This window comes from Myotis davidii, unplaced genomic scaffold (assembly GCF_000327345.1).
Source record: "Myotis davidii unplaced genomic scaffold, ASM32734v1 scaffold545, whole genome shotgun sequence".
NCBI classification, from domain to species: domain Eukaryota; kingdom Metazoa; phylum Chordata; class Mammalia; order Chiroptera; family Vespertilionidae; genus Myotis; species Myotis davidii.
In genome coordinates, this window is record NW_006296634.1 from 971,179 (window position 1) to 990,168 (window position 18,990).

The following is an 18,990-nucleotide window of genomic DNA, read 5'->3' on the forward strand; positions in this document are numbered from 1 at the left end:
TCTAGACTGTGAGCCCCACGTGGACAGGTAGCTGGTCAATCCTTTTCTCCCCGCAGTATCCCCAGCAACCAGCACAATGTGCAGTACTGTTGACCTTCATTGAGTGAGAGGATGAATGCTCAAGAGACTCTGTCTTCAAGAGGCAGCCTCCAGGAGTCCCTGAGCTGCAGCCACGTCCCAGGACCAGTAGGTGGTGCAACCACTTGCAGCATCTCACCTGCCGTCCTCCGGCCCCTGGATTTGGACAGTCCTGGAAAACGGGCGTTATTTTGTGGGGTGAACATAATGGTCCATTAGAATGCAGGAAAAAAATATTAGAACTTTGATTTACATTTATTTTCATCTCATCTTTTTTAAATTTCTATTTTTGTGTATGTTTTATAATGTACATAATATTTTAGTACAGTAGAACATGTATATAATTTACAATAAATAATTATACAATTAAGAAAGTGAGCTAAAAAATGTTTTTTACTGATCAGAGGCACAACAAGTGCTCAGGGAAGTACATCTGTCTGCAACAGACAGGGCTTGCTCCTCTGTTTTCACTCACCTGCCCTCAGAAGGTGGATTGTGGGAAGCTGACCCCCCAAATCAAAAGACCTTTGAGAAGCATGGAGAAAGCACAGAAAGCTCTTCATGTTGCCACACTGCTCTTTCAATTTCACTTAAATGAGCATTTAATTATCCTCAGCAAAATGAAGGGGCCAGATGGTTTGATTAGAAATACACTTCAGCTGATCCAAATTAAATAATCTGCTTTCTGTCCTTGGTTATCAGGGTTCTCTCCGGCTAGTCCTCAGTTGATTTTTCAGGGTGGTGCTTCCGTATTTTGTATTTCCAGTTTGGTCATGGGAGAGTGTCATTGTAGCTTCCACCTACGCCGCCGCCATTTTTCATACAATCCAAATTAAATAATCTGGATTTAAATCACTACATCTCTCCACAGACTCACATATCCCTCACATGAAATGAGTGGACTTGTAAATGTCGGGTACTTAGTTGCAAGGTTGACTTATTAACTAAATACGTTACCACTGAGATCAAATTGCTGGCCTAACTACATTAATCTATTTAAAAAATAGATAGGGTTTACTCATCATAGCTGCACTGAGGGTGTCATCACCCCCACCACTTGTCAGCCTGAAGGACTCAGGGTTTAAAGGATGCTAGTCTGTGATCATCATGTGGCAAATTTCTCTTTCTTCCCAAACATGTCCTTAGCTAGCATTTCCGAGTCACTACAATAGTGAAAGAAATATCAACTTAAAAAACAATCAGCAACTTGTCATCCCACCTTTTCCCAAGACCAAGGGTGAACAGTTTCCACAACCTTTCCCCCATCAATATCTTCCCGCTTATGGACAAGGGGCTATTTGCAAGGCAGATTGTCTTTTATTCCTGAAACAGCAGATCTGAACAAGAGGCCATCTCTGGAGCACAGAGACCTGGCAGCACCAACATAAAGACCAAAAAATAAACAGAGCCACGGCCCCGCCCCACTCACACACCATGATGCCGGTGGGACAGGTAGGGTGGCGCACACACACTGCCTATTTATTCCAAAACATCAACTGTAAGAGCCATGTAAGTCACAGGTCAGCCGGAAGAGGGGGGAAATGGAGTGAGAGGAGGTCAATACTACTTCCACCTTTCCTTCCAGAGTGTCAGGGCCACCAGGGGGCCAGATAGCAGCCCTGAAATAGGCTTTTCCTTCATCTTATTTTAATTGATATCAGTTCCAAAACCATCTTTAAAGGGGGTTCTTACATAGATATGTAATTCCTGTATCTATACACTTGTGTCCGTATAAAAGAAAGCAGCAGTGGCCTCAATGGATGGATGGTGAGATGGACGCACACATGAGTGGAGACAGTGCAGCTCGGGGGAACAGACCCGGGTCCTTGATTATTGCAATGTGAGCGGGAGAATGGGGTGTGTTTCCAGAGGCTGCTGTGTAGAGGAAGGGAGGATAGTGCTGGTGGTCTGCAGACCTGCTGCTGCTCAACTCAGAGGAAGGAGAAGGGAAAGGGGTGGGGGTCCAAGCTGAGACCTGGAGTCCAGGCCTGCCCTTCGAAACAAGAGCGATGAGGGAAGAACTTGTGAGAAGACGAAGGCCTGGGAAGTCCACTGCCCTTCCCGCTTCACCAGTGAGATGGTATATAGAGCATGCACACAACAGGCCTACAACATGAGGCTCCGTGGTGGACAGGGATGCAAGGGCTGAGGAGAGGGTCTGAGGCCCAGAAAAGCCCTAGAATACAAAATCAATGCCATGGATAGCATCTCCATCTCCTTGGCTCATGGGACTCTCCACACCCCTCTGGCTGCCCATCGCTGCCTGGAGCTGGCCCAATTGGCCTGTGGCTGGAATTGTGCTCTCTGACCCCTCTGGGGGCATCTGCCTGCTTCTGGGGCCTGCTCATCCGTGGAGCTAAGTCTCAGGTCCAGTGGTATCCTTCGTGGCTTTGCTGCCAGTCACAGATCCATGGCCCTGGCTGAGGGCAGGGCTCGAGTGTGTCTTGCGGAGGGAAGGGTCGTCCCCTTCCAGGGGGGCCAGCCGGGCCTCAATCCGCTCCAGGTCATCTGAGCCCACTTTGATTTTCTCAGCCAGGAGGTGGATATAGGTCTCATAACGGCTTTTCTAGGGAGAGAGCAGAGAAAGGTAAAAAACAAAGTCAAAAGACAGCAAAATGTGGAAAACGATTTGTATCTTAGATGACAAAAGACTAACTTCCGTAATATTCAGAACTCCCATAAGTCAATAAAAAGGAGATAAACAATCCAATAAAAATAATAGGAAAGCACAGGCAACAACAGTAAAAACAAATGGGATTACATTCAAAAACATTTTTAAAGAGGAAGTCTTTTTTAAATATGTTTTTATTGATTTTTAAAGAGAAAGGAAGGGAGAGAGACAGAGAGAAACACCTATTGGGGATTAAGCCTGAAACCTGGGCATGTGGCCTGACTGGGCATCGAACCAGCAACCTTTTGGTACACAGGACAATGCTCAAACAATTAAGCCACACCGGCCAGGGCAGGATTACATCAAAATTTTAAACTTCTGTGTATCTAAGGACCCAATCAATAGAGTAAAAAGGAAATCTAAAGAATAGAAGAGCCCTAGTCAGTTTGGCTCAGTGGATAGAGCATTGGCCTGTGGACTGAAGGGTCCCGGGTTCAATTACGGTCAAGAGCACATGCCTGGGTTGTGGGCTCTATCCCCAGCAGGGGGCATGCAGGAGGGCAGCTGATCAATGATTCTTTATGCTATGTGTATTTTATCACAACTTAAAATTTTTAGAAATATTTTTTATTGATTTCAGAGAGGAAGGAAGAGGGAGAAATAGAAATATTGATGAGAGTGAATCATTGATCAGCTGCCTCCTGCACACCCCCTACTGGGGATCGAGACCTCAGCCCTCAACTCGGGCATGTGCCCTTACTGGGAATTGAAGTGTGACCTCCTGGTTCATAGGTTGATGCTCAATCACTGAGTCATGCTGGCTGGGCACAATTAAAAATTTTTAATTAATCCAAATTAAAATAGCAATAAGACACCACTTGCTGAGCCTATCAGATTGGTGAAGATTAAAACATTCAATAATATCCAGTGTTGGTGAGGGCATAGACAGAAAGGTAAATTCACAAGCGATTAACCGAGTTGTAAATTGATAAACATTTAGGAGGTTGATTTGACAGTGTCTGAGGGCCTGGACACTGAGCTTAGGCCCTCATCACAGTCAAGGGGGCTAAAGTCCTAGAAAAAGCAGGGAGTGAGGGTCAGGAGACTCCATTCCTGCCCAGCTCACACATGGGAACAGAAAGGCCCTTCATTGCAGGGCTTCACATCCCGCTCCCCAGTTAAACCAGGTGGGAGTGAGAAAGACCAGGACACTGGAACTATAATCTATCCCCTGGTTTAGGATCCTGGCTCCTGCACTTCTTTTTAACTATGTCACCTCAGGCAAGTGATCTGACCTCCCGAAGCCTCAATTTCCCTGTCTGTGAAATGGGGATCATAACAGAACCGACTTCACAGAGTTAATATGAGGATTAAATCAATCCATAGAAGGTAAGTGATGAGAATCACACCTGGAAATTCATAAGAGATCAGTCCACTGTAGCTTTTGCCATCACCATTTTTACCTTGCAGAGAGTGTGGATCTGAGAAGATTTCTATAAGCTACAAAGCTTTATGTTTTTCCAAATGTCAGGGTCTATCAGGGTCTCTCCTCTCTTCCCCACACCTCAACAGAAAATCAGTGCAGAAATTTAGAGATTGAGATTGGGTAACTTCTCGCCCTTCCTGCTCTGGGGGCTTCCTAGCTCAGTTCCAGCCTATCTGGCTGGCTGTCCACTCCCATGTGCAGGGCAGTCCCAAGGCCGGTCCAAAATGGCTCCTGCCTTCCTCCCTCAAGCCAACCCCCATCCCTCAACCAATGAAGGTGACACTCAGTCAGCCCCATTTGGGAATCATCGTGGGCAGAATCAGGGGAGTGGGCAGAGAGAGATGAGATGGAAAGAAGGGAGAGCTTTTACAGTGGTTCTCAACCTTTCTGATGCCGCGACCCTTTAATGCAGTTCCTCATGTTGTGGTGACCCCCAATTTCATTGTTACAAATTGAACATAATTAAAGCATAGTGATTAATCACAAAAAACAATATGTAATTATATATGTGTTTTCCGATGGTCTTAGACGACCCCTGTGAAAGGGTCGCGGCCCACAGGTTGAGAACCGCTGGCTTAGAAAGAGAGATGAAGTTGCTCTGCTCAAGAAACATGGTGAAAGAGGAAAATGAGACAAAGAGGGGAAAGTCACATGGATAGGGCGTGGGATTCTGTAGCTTCCTGAGAAGCTGGGCCTGTGGGAAAGTGGAGGTGAAGAGGGGCTTGAGAGGAGAGGAGCGGTGAGAGGGGAGGAAGGTCTGGTAGAGCCCAGCTGGTGCTCTTTGGGAGACATCACTGACAGCTGGACTGTGCAGACTGGCCCATAGGAGACCATGCATGGTTCATGATTGCCTCAGGGGAGCCCCAGACTAGGAAACCCCCTGACTATGGGACGATGTTGGTGGTGAGAAGTGGCAGAGGGTAGGTGGAGCTGGCCTCCTGGGCCCCAGCCCTGTCCGTCACCATCCATCCCACAGAGGCCCACCTCAAATGTGAGATAGTGCTCCTTCAGCCGGCTCTCCTCCGCCTCCTTGGACTTGTGGCCCCTCTCCACTGGGCGACACTTGTGCTCAGCCAGTTCTGCCGTCACCTGCCTCAACTTATTCTCATGAGAACGCAGCTGCTCCTCCTGCAAAGACAAGTCCTGCGCCGTGAGATCCCGCTCTCAGGATGTCATAGGGGCGCATCTAATCCTGTCCTGCCAGGATCTGCTTCACCACAGGGAAACTGAGGCCTGGCCAGGGTCATCAGTATGTGGGGTAGAGCCAGGCTCTGGAATTGAGGGAATGCTCCTCCACCTTCTTCCTTCCTCCCTGCTTGGCATCAGCTCTCCTAGATACCACGCCCCACCTCCCCCAGCAAGCTTGGGAGACTAGAGACCTAAGCCTGTATGTGCACATACACACTCCCTGACAGACACACAATCACCCAGAGACATGCCCTGGCTCATATGGACTCTCAGATGCACACACAAACACACTGGACTGGGGGCAGCCTGGCCTTAGTTACCCCTGGCTCCACACAATTCACACATTCTCTTACACTCATGCCAGCCACATATAATGGTCACAGACCCAGGATCACACTGAAAGACAGGCAGAGACACTGTCACACAGACAAGAGCATGCACACATCCCACCACAGTAGAGTCACATTGCTTTGTGCTATGTGAGCAATGGGCTGCATGCATGTGTGTGCACGTGTGTGAATGCATGTACAGTGCATTGAGTAAGCATGCGTAGAGGCTCTGGGCCTAAGCAGCAGCCCCAGGAGCTCCGTGGAGAGACCCAGGAGAAGGGCCCTGTAGGAAAAGGGCCAGCAGCTGGCAAAGACAGGACGTAAAAGCTTCCCGTGCCCTCTCCCTCTCAAGCTGTGGTCCTCCATTTAGCCTTTCCTCTCAAAATAAAAACACAAAATAACTGAAAAGCTGGAGTTTGGATGAATTGGAGTTTCTGGGATTACAAATAAAACATTTAAGGGTAGATGACTGGATAAAGGATCAGTCACGTCTTCCTACCCCTAGCTCCCTGTAACACACACATTTTCTCACACTCATGCCAAACATACATGATGCCCACCGACCCGCAATCACACCCACAGGATACACTGCCGTTGGCATAGAAGCACACCCATCCCACTCGCCACAGCATAACCAGGCCAGTGTTGTGTGTGGCCTCAGTCTTCCCATCTGTAAGTAGGGGTGAGCGGGGAGAGTATCTGTCCCTTCGCCTTGGCTCTGAGCCCAGGATACTGTGTAGGAGCTGAGGTGAGGGCTATTAAATGAGGGGGCCTGGCATGGGGGAGGCAGCCTGGGGAGGCGGTGCTATGAGCCCAGGAGCTTGTACCTGGCAGAGGCGAGTGGTGCAGGAGGGCAGCAGGGGCCGACAGAACTTCTTCATGGAGCTGACAGCAGCTGGGAAGGCCGGGGCTGAGAAGATGGCGGCCACCAGGTTGATCCTAAGGATCCAGGACAGCATTTCTTCTTTGCTCCTGGGGACAGAATGGGAGGGCAAAGGGCACCCGTGCCTCACAATAGGACTCCCTCTTCCCTATCCCGCACCCCATACCCAGCACTAGCCTGGCAGAGAGAGAGCACAAGTACCTCCACGTAGGTGGGCAAAGGAGTGAGGGAGGAGGGTGGGCTGGGGGGCTGAGGTGGCCTGGTCATATCTGGATAGGGAGCTCCCTTCTGTCCCAGATCCCAGGCAAGACCTGGATTTTCATGTGAAGATAAAGCTGCCAGGTCCAGAGCTCAGGCCATGGAGCTACGGGGTCCTGGAGCCGGATGGCCCAGGATCATTAGAGGCAGCCGGTCATCCCCACCTCCCTCCCGGGCACAGACACGCCCATCCTGAGAGCTCGCCTACTCGCCTCTCTCATATGAAACGTGAAAGCCCCGTCTGAAGTCACAGGAGGATGGTGTACAGGGGAGTGGACGGACAGCCTTACAGAGAAACTGTAGGGCAAGTCTTTCCCTCCCGTCCCCCCACCACGACTTAAAGTGGAGGATGGTTCATAGACTCCATCTGCCCCTTGTGTAGGGAGTTCAGCACCAGAACCACCTGGGGGGCTTGTTAAAACCCAACTGCCGGCCCATCCCCACAGGTTCTGAGTCAGCAGGTCTAAGGTGGGGCCAGAGAAGCTGCATTGCTAACAAGTCTCCAGGAGACGCTGAGGAGACCACACTTGGAGAACCACTGCTGCAGGGGGGTGGGGGGGCTGCTGTTGGTTTGTGCTGAGCGGATACGCATGCAGGGGGAGCTGAGGGCACCTCCCCTAAAGCAGATGAGGAGAGGGGTACGGTGCAGGCTCCCTGTTGCCGGCTCTGAGTCCAAAGGGAGCAAAGGGCTCCCACTCCTACTCACGGTGCCTGGAACAGGAAGACCCTCCAGTCAGCCGTCTTCAGCTTGAGCACATTGGACTTCTTGCTGTAGTCAGAGGCCCGGGTGGCCAGAGCATGGTGCACGCGAATGGCGTTCTTCAAGTCACCCTCAGACAGAGCTTTGTCAGGCCTGTACTCATCCTGGACAGGTGGGATAGAGGTGGGCAAGGCTCTGTCATGGCCAGGCTCAGGCTTACTGACCCACATTTCCTCCACCCTCGCCTGCCCTCCCTCTTGTTCTCCCTCTCTCTGTTGAGATATCTCCCTCCATGTTCAAGTCCTGCTGCTGTGACACCATGCCAACCCCAACAAGAATCACTGCAGGCACTCCTCAGTTACCCCAGAGGCCTGCACAGGCCTTACACTGCTATCCTCTGAGCCCCTGGGCACTTAAAAACACTCTCCCTGAACTGACCAAAGCTCTGGGTGAGCCCAAGTCGGGCCCCTTCTTGATTAGGACCCAGCATCTACCAGCCTAAGCCCCAGGTCCTTTCCAGCACACTCTGGGCACAAGGCAGGGGCTGGTTGGGGGAATGAGCTGACCCTTGCTGGGCAAGGACACTGAGGCAGTCTCTCACCTTCTGCAGGTACAGGATGGTCCCTTTGAGCACCGCATAGAACTTCTTCCAGCCACGCCTCCCACGGGGCGCTGGGGACAGGGCACAGGTAGTGTGGCTGCAACCACCCACCCCAATATCTCCTCCCCTGCCTCCCAGCACATCTACCTGCATGTGCATCCCCGGAAGACTGGCAAAGGGGGTGGATCCCACCTGGACTAGCATCCCTCCCCACGCCTCTTCCCCCGCCTGACACCCACTCCTCTTGCCATCCATGTCCGCGTGGGTCTTCCGGGTCAGCACACCATGCTTGTAGGTGGTAGCGCTGAGAGCCTGTGGGACGTCCAGGAAGGGGTTGCCACCATCCAGGATCCGTGTCACCTTCTTTGTGCCGGTCCCAAACTTGTCATCCACCAGCTCAGACAGTGACTTCCTCAGCTCATCCTCGTCACTGGGAAAGCGCTAGGCCTGAGCACCACCTCCGGGAGGCCTCAGCCCCACCTCAGCATGCCCTCGACCCCCCAACCACTCCTCTGAGAGCCAGTCAAGGGGAAGAGCAGAAAAGCAGAGGTTCCGATTCTAGAGCTTTGACTCCTCCCTTCAAGTCTTCAGTTCTGACCCTTGACCTCTGCTTTTTGATTTTTTTTTACCTCCAAGTTCCAATCCACCCTTGATCACAAAGTTGAAGACCTTATTATCTCCAGATCTCCTTCCTGGTCTTCATCTTCTCTCCAACCCTGAAAGCCCAGCTCCAGGGAGCAGTAACTCACAGCCAGACTGAAGCTGCTGCCCAAGCCCCACAGATATGCTGGGGAAGGGCAGCCAGGAGGTGAGGACTCCCATTGAGCATTGGTAGAAGTGCCAGCTCTTCCCCGTGGGGTTGAAATTCCTAACAAGCCCCGCCTGGGACCTCTGCACAGATCCAAAGACTCAGGCTGCCCTGGGGACACAGCAGGGCAGAGCAGCCGCTTTCTCCAGAGCTACTCAGTCTCCCCAACGAGCAAGGTCACCTCACCTCTTTCCAAGTGGCCCACCTTCAGGACTCACTGCCTTCACAGGGAAAGTTAGGGGGCAGCCACCCATCCCCACTGCCAAGAACAGTTGCCGCCTAAACATGGTCGGTCATATTCTTGGGTTATAGGGAGCCCCATGCCTCCTGTCTACCTACCTACTTCCCAAAGGGGAAAGTTATTATTTGGGAATAGTGACAGTATCTCCAATACAGGAAGCCAATGTGCAACTAACGTCACCGTTCAATCTGTTCCATAGCAGTGTAAACACTGCACACTTTTTATCAAGACAGAAAACGAACCCAAAGGGGAAATCAGGTTTGGCCAGCTGGACAGGGGTCAACAGGCCCTGGGGTGAAAAAATCAGCACCATGGAGAGTGGCATGAATGCCATCCCAGCACCCCCCAGCCACTCCCGTTCGCCCTCCCAGTGAGTGATTCAGTGTCCCCATACTTGGGCCCATGGACACTACTCACATGGCCCATTCCAGCTTTTCATTCTTGATGGAGTTGTAAAGGGCCTGGGAGAGGAGTAGAGAGAGAGGAACTCTAATGAAAAATCAAAGAAATCTCCATCTACCTCTAAAAATGTGGACACAGTGAGGGAGCACCTTTCAGCCAGTGGGGCAAGTGGGTGTTTGATTCATGCTTGTTTGTTGGATGGGTGAGTGAATGAGGCGGATGATTGGGTATATGACTGGGTGGACAGATTTGAGTATGAGAGAGTAGGTAGATGGGTTGGTAGGTAGGTGAATGGGTGGGGAAATGGGTGGATGGTGAGTGGGTGACTGGTGTGGGGGATATTTAGGGGTGTAGGGGATGTCTGTATGGGTGATGGGTGAATGACTGAGTTGATGGGTGAGAGGGTGGAAGGATGGATGCATGGGAGGCTGAATTTGTGGGTGAATGAGTAGATGAGAAGTGTGTAGGTGGATGGTGAGACTGAGATGATTTGATCTCACCAATAACAAGTGCTTCTTGATGGTGAAGAAAGTAATTATAAGAGAGTGGTGGAGACAATCTTTTATTTTTTTAACCTCCAAACTCACTATCCAACTGTCCCTCTGGTATCACCAGGACCTTCAAACCCACTATCTAAAACTGAACTCATTTCTACCTCAAAACAAAACAAAACAAAACAAAACAAAACTGTCTTTCATCCTCTAAAGCAAGAACTGACCAGGCCTATAAGGCCAGAGCTCTACCCTGGGCCTCAGCCTCAAGGGAAAACTAAATTCCCTTAATTCCTGGGGATGTTGAAGGAATGAGTGGGATTTTTCTTTATGGTGAAATTGATGGCAGTGGTGGTGGTAAGGATGGTGGTGATGGCCATGAGAGCTGTGACAGTTGGTGGCAGTGCTGATGTGACCGTGACACCTCTGCCTAACTCAAGACACGTAACAGTCAAATGTTGAGCTGGATGATCTCTAACTCCGTCCCAAAGTCATGGTGGCCCTGACCTCGGCATTAAGAATCTAGAATATAATTGTAGTGGGGCAGAGGCCTCTCTTCTCTCCACCCACCCTGGAACAGCTGGGGAAAGGGGAGCCCTTAGCAGGTTATACCTTCAGCAGGTCTTTGGCAAAGTCTTGGCCATCATTCAGGTGGTCCAAGTTGGCAATGAATTGCTGGCAGGACATCTTCTTGCCAATGTTCTGTAATGGAGAAACAGTTCTGCCTGAGAGTAGGGCAGAGCCTGGTGCCATCCCCACACCTGCCCTGCCCAGCCAGAAGGGATGAGGCAGCATCAAGGTGAGGACTTCCCTCTGTCTCCAAGAGTTTACAAAACTCTTTATTTACATTCAAGATCTATTTGATCCTCGAGCATCATGAGAGGTTGGGGTTCTCCTCAAACCCAGCTGAAGGAGTCAGATTGAATGAAGTATTGTAATAGTTGACATTTGCCAGGTGCCTACTATGTTCTAGGTATTGCAGTTGACATGCATGACATTGTTTCTTTTCACAAGGAGAAGGAACGGTGGTTGTTATCATTAACCCCATCTGACAGGTAAGGAAACTGAAATGCAGGAAGATGATATGCCCATGATCACACAGCAAGGAAGTGGAAGGTCTGAGTGTGTCTGACACCCAAGCCCATGCTCTCACCCGCTCCTCCATGGCTAACTCTCCCCAGGTCTTGAAGCCAGGCCTCTTGGCTCCTGAGCAGAAGCTCTGTGTATTCCGTCACAACTGTCTCACCCTCTCACCTGTGCAGAGGGGTGGCAGGACCTCTAAGAGGTCGGTGAAGTGAGGGAGAGTTTGGTCTTATGAGAATCAAAAATCAATTCCAACCAACACATATGGGTACCCCGTGCTGAGCTTGGCTGGAACCAAGGGAACCCAAGCAGATGGTTTTACTCCAGGACGTACAAACAGACAAATAGCTGGGAATAAGCAGACCCCAAAGTTCTGTCTTCATATTTTTTACCAACTAAGTAGCAAAGGGGCTCCAGCCCTCCAAACCCAACACCTGATACTTTCAGATTCTCCTTGCAATGGCCACATTTGAGGAAACACTGGATGACACTTCATCTCTGTGAACACGAAGACCCTTGAACACCAGATACTTATCGGTGTAGTATTTTGTGGATTTAGGTTTGCTATAGACGGTGTCTCCCAAGATTACCTACCACTGGCATAGGTATTCCCCTAAAAGGGATTTCATAATCAAGTAAGTTTACTTACATGTTTCAGGGTCTTTAACATGCTTAAATGTCTCCAAGGTAATGATTCCATGGACAATTTCCCAAATTTATTGACTTTGGCGCCATTTTAACAAAGAGAATCTATTAACATCATGTGTGACACTTATACGCCACAGAAAACAATTCAGAAAGCAATGAGACAAGGTTTTATGAGTAGCTGACAAGCAAGAGTTTTCTCGACCTTTTCCAAAGGCTTAAGGAGAAGAGATCCTACGTGTGCATTGATATAGTGTGTTTCGTATGTTTATGTGTATACATGTTTGTATGTATGCATGTGCATATATAGCCATGTATGTGTGCACTCATAATAGAGGAGTATGAAGGCAATATTGATAATATTGTCTGAGTTCCACACACACTGAACATTCCCCAGCCATCAGTCGGGAGTACAAAATCAAAAAAATAACCAGGCAAATTTTCCAATCCTCATAACAACAGACCATCTTGTTGCAGCTAAAACCTCTCAGAAAAAAATAATTGCTGGTCAAAATATTAATAAAACATCTGGGTGAAGGCACTGGGAGAAATATAAAGGTAGTGAGGACTTCAAGGGTAAAGATCCTGCCAAGGAGGGAACTATGGAGAGGTAAGTCCAACATTTTTTAATCCTCACCCGAGGACATGCTTATTGATTTTGAGAGAGAGAGAGAGGAAGGGGGAGAGAAAGAGAGAGAGAGAACACTAATATGAGAGAGGAACATGGATTGGTCACCTCCCTGCACATGCCCTGACTGAGATCAAACCAGCCACCTTTAGGAGTATGGGACCATGCTCCAACCAACTTGAGTCACACAGGCCAGTCAGTTGGAATTTTTAACACTGCTTTCTTGGTAACAGGAAGAACAAGAATATTAAACAATTAATTAGTTAACAATTAAGTAATGCAAATAAATTAGATAACCTAGATGAAATGGACACATTCCTACAAACACACAAACTACCAAAACTGGCTCAAGAAGAAATAGGAAATCTGAATAGACCTGTAACAAGTAAAGGAATTAAATCAATAATCAAAAACCTCACAATAAAGAAAAGCCCAGGACCAGATGGCTTCATTAGTAAATTTTATCAAATATTTTTAAAAATCAGCACCAATACTTTTCAAACTCTTGCAAAAAATTGAAGAGAAAAGAACACTTCCTAACTCTTCCATTCGGCCCTGATACTAAAACTTGACAAAGACATCACAAGAAAACCTATGACATTTTCATGACCTTGGATTTGGCCATAGTTCCTTACACATGACACTAAAATCAAGCAACAGGATAAAATAGATAAATTGGACTTCATAAAACCTTAAAACTTTTGTGCATCAAAAGACATTATCAAGAGAGTAAAAAGACAACCCACAGAATGGGGAAAAATTGCAAACCATATATTTTATGTTATGTGTATTTTTACCACAATAAAAAAAATCACTAAAGAGAGACACAAGATTTTTGCAACAAAATTAAAAGACTTGACCTTATCTACACATATAGGGTATTTCAACCAACACCTAAAGAATACATTTCCTTTTCAAGTCCACATGAAACAGCTACTAAAACTGATCTCTCTCTGGATAGAAAAGCAAGACAACAAATTACAAAGAAGTGAAATCACACCAGGTAAATTATCCAATTTAAAACATAATTACAACCAAGCAAAAAGACATGTACCCAGAAAAGAAAAGAAAAAGACAAATACACAGATCATCCCAAAGCCAAGGGTGGAGGGATGAGCTGAGACCTCCAAGTTCCCAACTCTTCTCTCCCCACCTCACCCCATTTGGGATCAACAGGGCCTCCCAGCCCGCCCTTGACCCTCAGACCTCCCACAGCCTCTGTCTCCCAGCAGGAGATTATGGCCAGCCTGGCCATAGACCCATCCCAAGGCCCGGAGGAGAGGAGGCAGTGAGGTGAGGAAGAGAGAGGGAAGGCACACAGCAGGGGACACTGTTTCCATGGGGTCCTTTAGAGAGCTCACAGTAACTCCAACAACCAGGCCCTGGGCTAAAGGCTTGGCCGGTGCTGTCTCCTTAAGCCTCATGGGACTTGACAATGGGGAACTGAGGTTTAGTGAGTAAGTAACTTGCCCCGGGCCACACAGCTGTTGTGTGGAGAAGCCGATGACCCTTGCTCCTGATCGTTGAGCAATACTGCCTCTAGAGCGGTGGTTCTCAACCTTGGCTGCACGTTAGAATCACCTGGGAATCTTTTCAAAATCCTGATTTCTGGGCCTCATCCTCCGGAAATTCTGTTTCTTTGTGACTAATGTTGTGGCCTCACCCCATAACAAAGAAACAGAATTTCCGGAGGGTGAGGCCCAGAAATCAGGATTTTAAAAAGATTCCCAGGTGATTCTAATGTGCAGCCAAGGTTGAGAACCACTGCTCTAGAAAGATGGCATCCTCCATGTCTCTTGGCTGCTAATATGAACAGTCTTGCCCCACCCACCTCTGAACTATGAAGGTGCTGAAGTTTCCCTTCAGCTAGAGGCATTAATGTGGGGCCATGGGCAGCTAAACCCACCAAGCTCAGGAGTATTATCCACCCAGGGGGTTCACTGAAGAGCGGCTGCTGCCCTCCTTAGCAGCTCTTAGCCATGGAGGGGGCATCCAGGGTTTGGCACAGCAGTGACTGGGTCCTGAGGTTGCTCTCAGGCCCGGCCAAGGGTAGGTGGGGTACGTTTAACGTTCCTTTTAAGATGTGCTAGTAAGACCTGCTCTCCATACACAGAGCGAGCTGGTCTTGGGGGAACATTAGCAGGTTAATAGGTATTAGCTCTGGTGACATTCCCATGGGATACACATATCTTCCATCCTTCCACACATGGCCATGGGCCCAGGTGGACATAACCAAAGTTGTCACATGACCACTCTTCTTACGAAGGTCACAAGGCTCTCACCTCCCCAGGTCAGGTGCCCCCATGTGCCCTAGTCCACTCAGGCTGTCATTGGACTGTGGCCTTTGCATTCTTGACCCTGCAGGAATCTTCAGGCTGGGCCTTTTGGTTCTCCATCAGGTAAACGTTAATAGTAATAATGAAAACTATTGCTATTCTTACATAATATTATTCATAATTAAATCCTTCCTAGGTGCCAGACCTTGACATTTGGTGTTGTGTACATTACCTCTCAGCCCTCCCAGGATGATGTGTGGGAAACCGTTACTCCCACCTACAGATGCAGAACCTGAGACCAGAGCGGGCTGGTGTCCTGTCCAGGGTCACAGAGCTACCCCGTGGAGGCAAGAGTAGGATCTGAAGTCGGGTCTGTCCCAGTTCTTTCTTCCACCCTATGTGCCTGGAATTCTGGGTTCACTCTGGAGCCAGACCTGCTGCCCTGTTGTCCCCATGAGTCACTAAAATATCCCCAACCCAACAGGGGACTCGGATCTGGGTGAGCAATGAGTGGACAGCGATTGGTGGGGCCAGACACAGTGATGGGGGCATGGAGGGGAACATGGAGATGAGGGTCTAGGGCTCACAGGACATGCACACCAGCAGCTACACTTACCACCTGAGGGAGGGCAAGAGAGCCCAGAGGGAGGTCCCCGGAGCAGATAAGGAAAAAGGAGTCATTGAGTCAGAGCAGCACTCAGAAAGCCCAGGGCCCGGACCAGACAGCCTCACAGCCCACCTGTCCCTCCACTGTTTGGCTGGTGGGCGGCAGGGTGATGAGAACGCCTCTGGAGGGAAATTGCCATTTGACAGGGAGGGGCTACCCGGGGTGTGGCGCTTCGATGGGGCCACATTCGGACTTGTGGGATGATGGGTAGGAAGAGCATGTGACCTTTTAGCAACGACTGGCCTGGGCGCAGCTAGGGTCACACCTCTTATTCAGCACACCCCAAATTCCTCTCACTGCCCTGCTTGGATGGGGCCGAGACCCGTGTCAGATGGATAAACTAGGGCAGGACCATGTCTAGAGGCCACACTGCCCAGCCCTCTGGTCTGCTGAAGAAGCATGGCCCCTAAGCAGTAGGTCTCAGGAAGGGGGCTGGAGGAAGGGCTGGCCCCTGACAACCTGGGTGAGTCCGTGAGAGGACACCTCTCCTCCCCGCCTCCCCAACTCACATGTCCATGCAGGTCCGTGTTGAGCAGCATCAGGGCACAGGTGAGCGTGTGGATCCCATCTAAATCAGAGATGGCAGCACCCTCAGTGTGAGGGCTCACTCACTCCCACCCCCAGCACCCCCTTGTCTCCTGACAGAGCCAGACTGAAGGCCTCAGAGATTGGAAGAGGCCAGCCACCTGCTAAACCCATCTCAGGGCCCAGTGCCAGTGTGATGCCCCTCGTCCTACCCCCACTGAAGCCCTGGAGTCACTTGCCTGCCCAAAGTCAGGGCCAGCCCCCCGCCCGCCCCCTCTGAGGAGACCTGGCCACCCTGGGCCTGCTCTGGCTCAAACTCCTGCCTTCTGTGGCCAAACTCACCTTGAACCTCAGACCCAGGAATGGCTCTTCCAATAACTGGCCTAGTCCCCCAGTTTCTGGAACTCAGATCCATCCTGAGGGCAGGTCCAGCCCCTAACAGGGCCCCAGCCCAGACCCCCACATCAGGACTCCCACACTGAGAGTCGGCATTGCAACGGGGACCAGGGAGAATGAAGACCCAAAGGACTGACTCTCTAGGATGGAGGGTGTCAGGCCTGGGGCATGACAATGGGCAAGACATCAGGCAGGCTGTGCCCATTTCACGCGCTGTAGTTCATTCACTCAGTGTCTACTGGGCAGGACAGAAGTGGCAGGCAGACCAGGGCAGGAGGAAGCCAGGGCCTGGCAGGGAGGGGCAGCGTGGGGCAGGCAGAGTGGGGCAGGTGGCCATACCTTCCGAGGTGCTGTCATCGGGGTTGCACTGGCAGTACCGGCGGGAGAAGTGAGTGAGGACCCGCTCTCGCTCCTGTGTCTCCCCCATCAGCGGGAAGGCCTTCAGGAAGGTTCTGAGGGGCAATTCAAGGATGCTGAGGGCCTCCCAGAGCCCCTGAGTCAGTCTGGGTAGGAACCCCCACCACACACACACACACACACACACACACACACACACACACGCACCTGCCCAAAGGGGCCAATGCTCTAGTGTCCCAGCATCCAAGCTCAGGGACGGCCCCTGGCCCCCAGGACAGCTTCTGGAGTTCCAGCCCTCATCGCTCTCCAGGGCCTTTGGGAAGTAGGCAGGGGACAGATGGCGATGGACAGAGGAACGCCTCAGTGCCGGCATCAGCTCTTCTTTGGGGTAAAGGCCCACTCCTTGCTCCCTCCTCTGTGCTGACCACACCTGCCCCTCAGACTGCTCGGCCTCAGTCACACCCACTCCTCACTCTGTGTGCTACCAGGTAAGCCCAGAGCACAACCCTATCCCCCCTCATTCTTCCCCCACCCCAAGTCTGAGCTGTTACCAAGTTGTTCTTCACCCCTAATCTCAACCCTTCCTCCTCCTTCTCTGTCCTCATCATGGGCCAGGACATCTCCAGTCAGGGGCACCCCTGCAATGCCCCGACACATCCTCCCTGCAGACACCAGTGGTCTTTCTTTCTAAACTCACATGCAGTCAAGACTCACCCCTGCTTAAAACTTGTTGCTGGCTCACCAGAGCCCTCAGAATAATGGCCTGGCCCTCCTGACTACACAAGCCCCCTCCTGTCCCTGCAACCTTGCACCACCTGCTGCCTCCCCACATGTATTCAGACCCTGGACAGGATGGGCACTTTCACTGCTCGGGGCCTCTGAGCGGCTGGGCCCTGCCCAGAGGCCTTTTCTCCTCTGCGGGGCAGCTCCCAACCCCTTCCAGGCCCAACGCAAAGGGCAGAGCTCTCAGGGGCCTGATCCCCACACCAGAGGGCCTGGAGGATGGGGCCAGGTCCCTCGCCTGGGGAAGCTGTGAGCTGAGATAGTTTGGGTCTCTATCTGTCTTGGTTCACAAAGCTAATTTGTTCCTAATTTGGCGATGGTTCACTTGGTTTCTGTGGTGCCCACTTTGCTTGATCCTCTCTCACGCTGCTCCTAAGGCACCCCGGGACCTGTGAGCCCAGCTCAGCCAGTCCTGACCCTCTGAGGCTTCCCAAGGCATCGGAAACTGCTGACGACTGTTCCATCCCAATAAACCAACTGCTGTACAAAAACCCTCTGCCTGCCATCGAGTTTTCTTCCTCTCCCTGTCTCTCCCGCTCTCTGTTCCCTTCCCCTCGGCTGGCCCCCAGCTCTGTGTTTCCTCTCCCTCTTCTCACACCCACCTGCACTTTCTAAAACCCATCCCCCATCCCAGCCTTAACCTGTCCCACCGATGAGCCATCCAGCCCAGCTCCTACTCCCCAGCTCAAACACCCCCTCCCTGGGGGCTTCCCCAAGCCCCAGCCCAGCACAGCTGCCACCAAACTCAGGCCTGTCTTCTACCGCCTGGTGGAATATGAGAAGCCTGCCGCCTCTGGGTCAAAAGCTTCCCGCATGCGGCTGTCAGCACCGCCCCTCAAACCCTGCTTTATCCCCAGCACCTGCTGTGGCTCCTCAATCTATTGGGCTGACACGCAAGGTCCTGCTGCCCAGCGTCCAGCCTCTGATCACGAGCTGACCCACTGTGTGCCCTCCCTGACCAACCCTTCTCATTCCAGTGCAAATTCCAGCCTCAGCTCAGGCTAGGGCTGCTTGCAGCAGACCAACTCGTCCACTGAGAACGACAGGGAAAGCAAGGCAGAATGCATCTCTCTTACGCTACCAGAACACTGACCCGGGTTCTGACAAAGACCAAAAGGGCCCGGATTCTGGAGAGGAGAGTAGGCTGTCCACAGCTGCTTGCTCCCTGGGCACTGGTGGTTATGGGCACGGGCAGGAGGCAGAACTTGTGGTGGCTTCACAGAGCTGAAGAGACGAACCCGGAGGCTCGAGGGGCTGTACACACATGGCCAGTTTTCCTTTGAGCGATTTGCCAGATTCTGACATGTGTGGGGCAGGATGGACATAAAAAGCTAAGCAGAAAGCCTCTGAGAGAGAGAACCAAGATGGCGGCATAGGTTAACGCCGGAGTTTGCTGCCTCGAACAACCATTTCAAAAGTGAAACTAAAAGACGGAAGGGACATCATCCAGAACCACAGGAACGCTGGCTGAGTGGAAGTCCTACAACTAGGAGGAAAGAGTAACGCATTCGGACACTCAGAGGAGGCGCAGTGCTGAAGTCAAATTCTGAGGTG

The 18,990-nt window shown here is 50.9% G+C and overlaps 1 protein-coding gene across 1 annotated transcript in view; it reads right to left on the reverse strand.

The window, feature by feature from the left end:
- Window positions 1–314: 314 nt before the first annotated feature.
- PSD2 (pleckstrin and Sec7 domain containing 2) overlaps window positions 315–18,990 on the reverse strand; it is a 27,620-nt gene continuing 8,944 nt past the window's right edge. The window contains exons 6-15 of the mRNA XM_015569588.1: window positions 16,636–16,860; window positions 15,885–15,943; window positions 10,689–10,778; window positions 9,601–9,644; window positions 8,374–8,564; window positions 8,135–8,205; window positions 7,540–7,697; window positions 6,520–6,664; window positions 5,160–5,303; window positions 315–2,644 (exon numbers count right to left, since the gene is read on the reverse strand). Coding sequence (XP_015425074.1) covers window positions 2,435–2,644; window positions 5,160–5,303; window positions 6,520–6,664; window positions 7,540–7,697; window positions 8,135–8,205; window positions 8,374–8,564; window positions 9,601–9,644; window positions 10,689–10,778; window positions 15,885–15,943; window positions 16,636–16,860 — 1,337 coding nt within the window. The 3' untranslated portion in view covers window positions 315–2,434. The remainder of the gene's footprint in view (window positions 2,645–5,159; window positions 5,304–6,519; window positions 6,665–7,539; window positions 7,698–8,134; window positions 8,206–8,373; window positions 8,565–9,600; window positions 9,645–10,688; window positions 10,779–15,884; window positions 15,944–16,635; window positions 16,861–18,990) is intronic.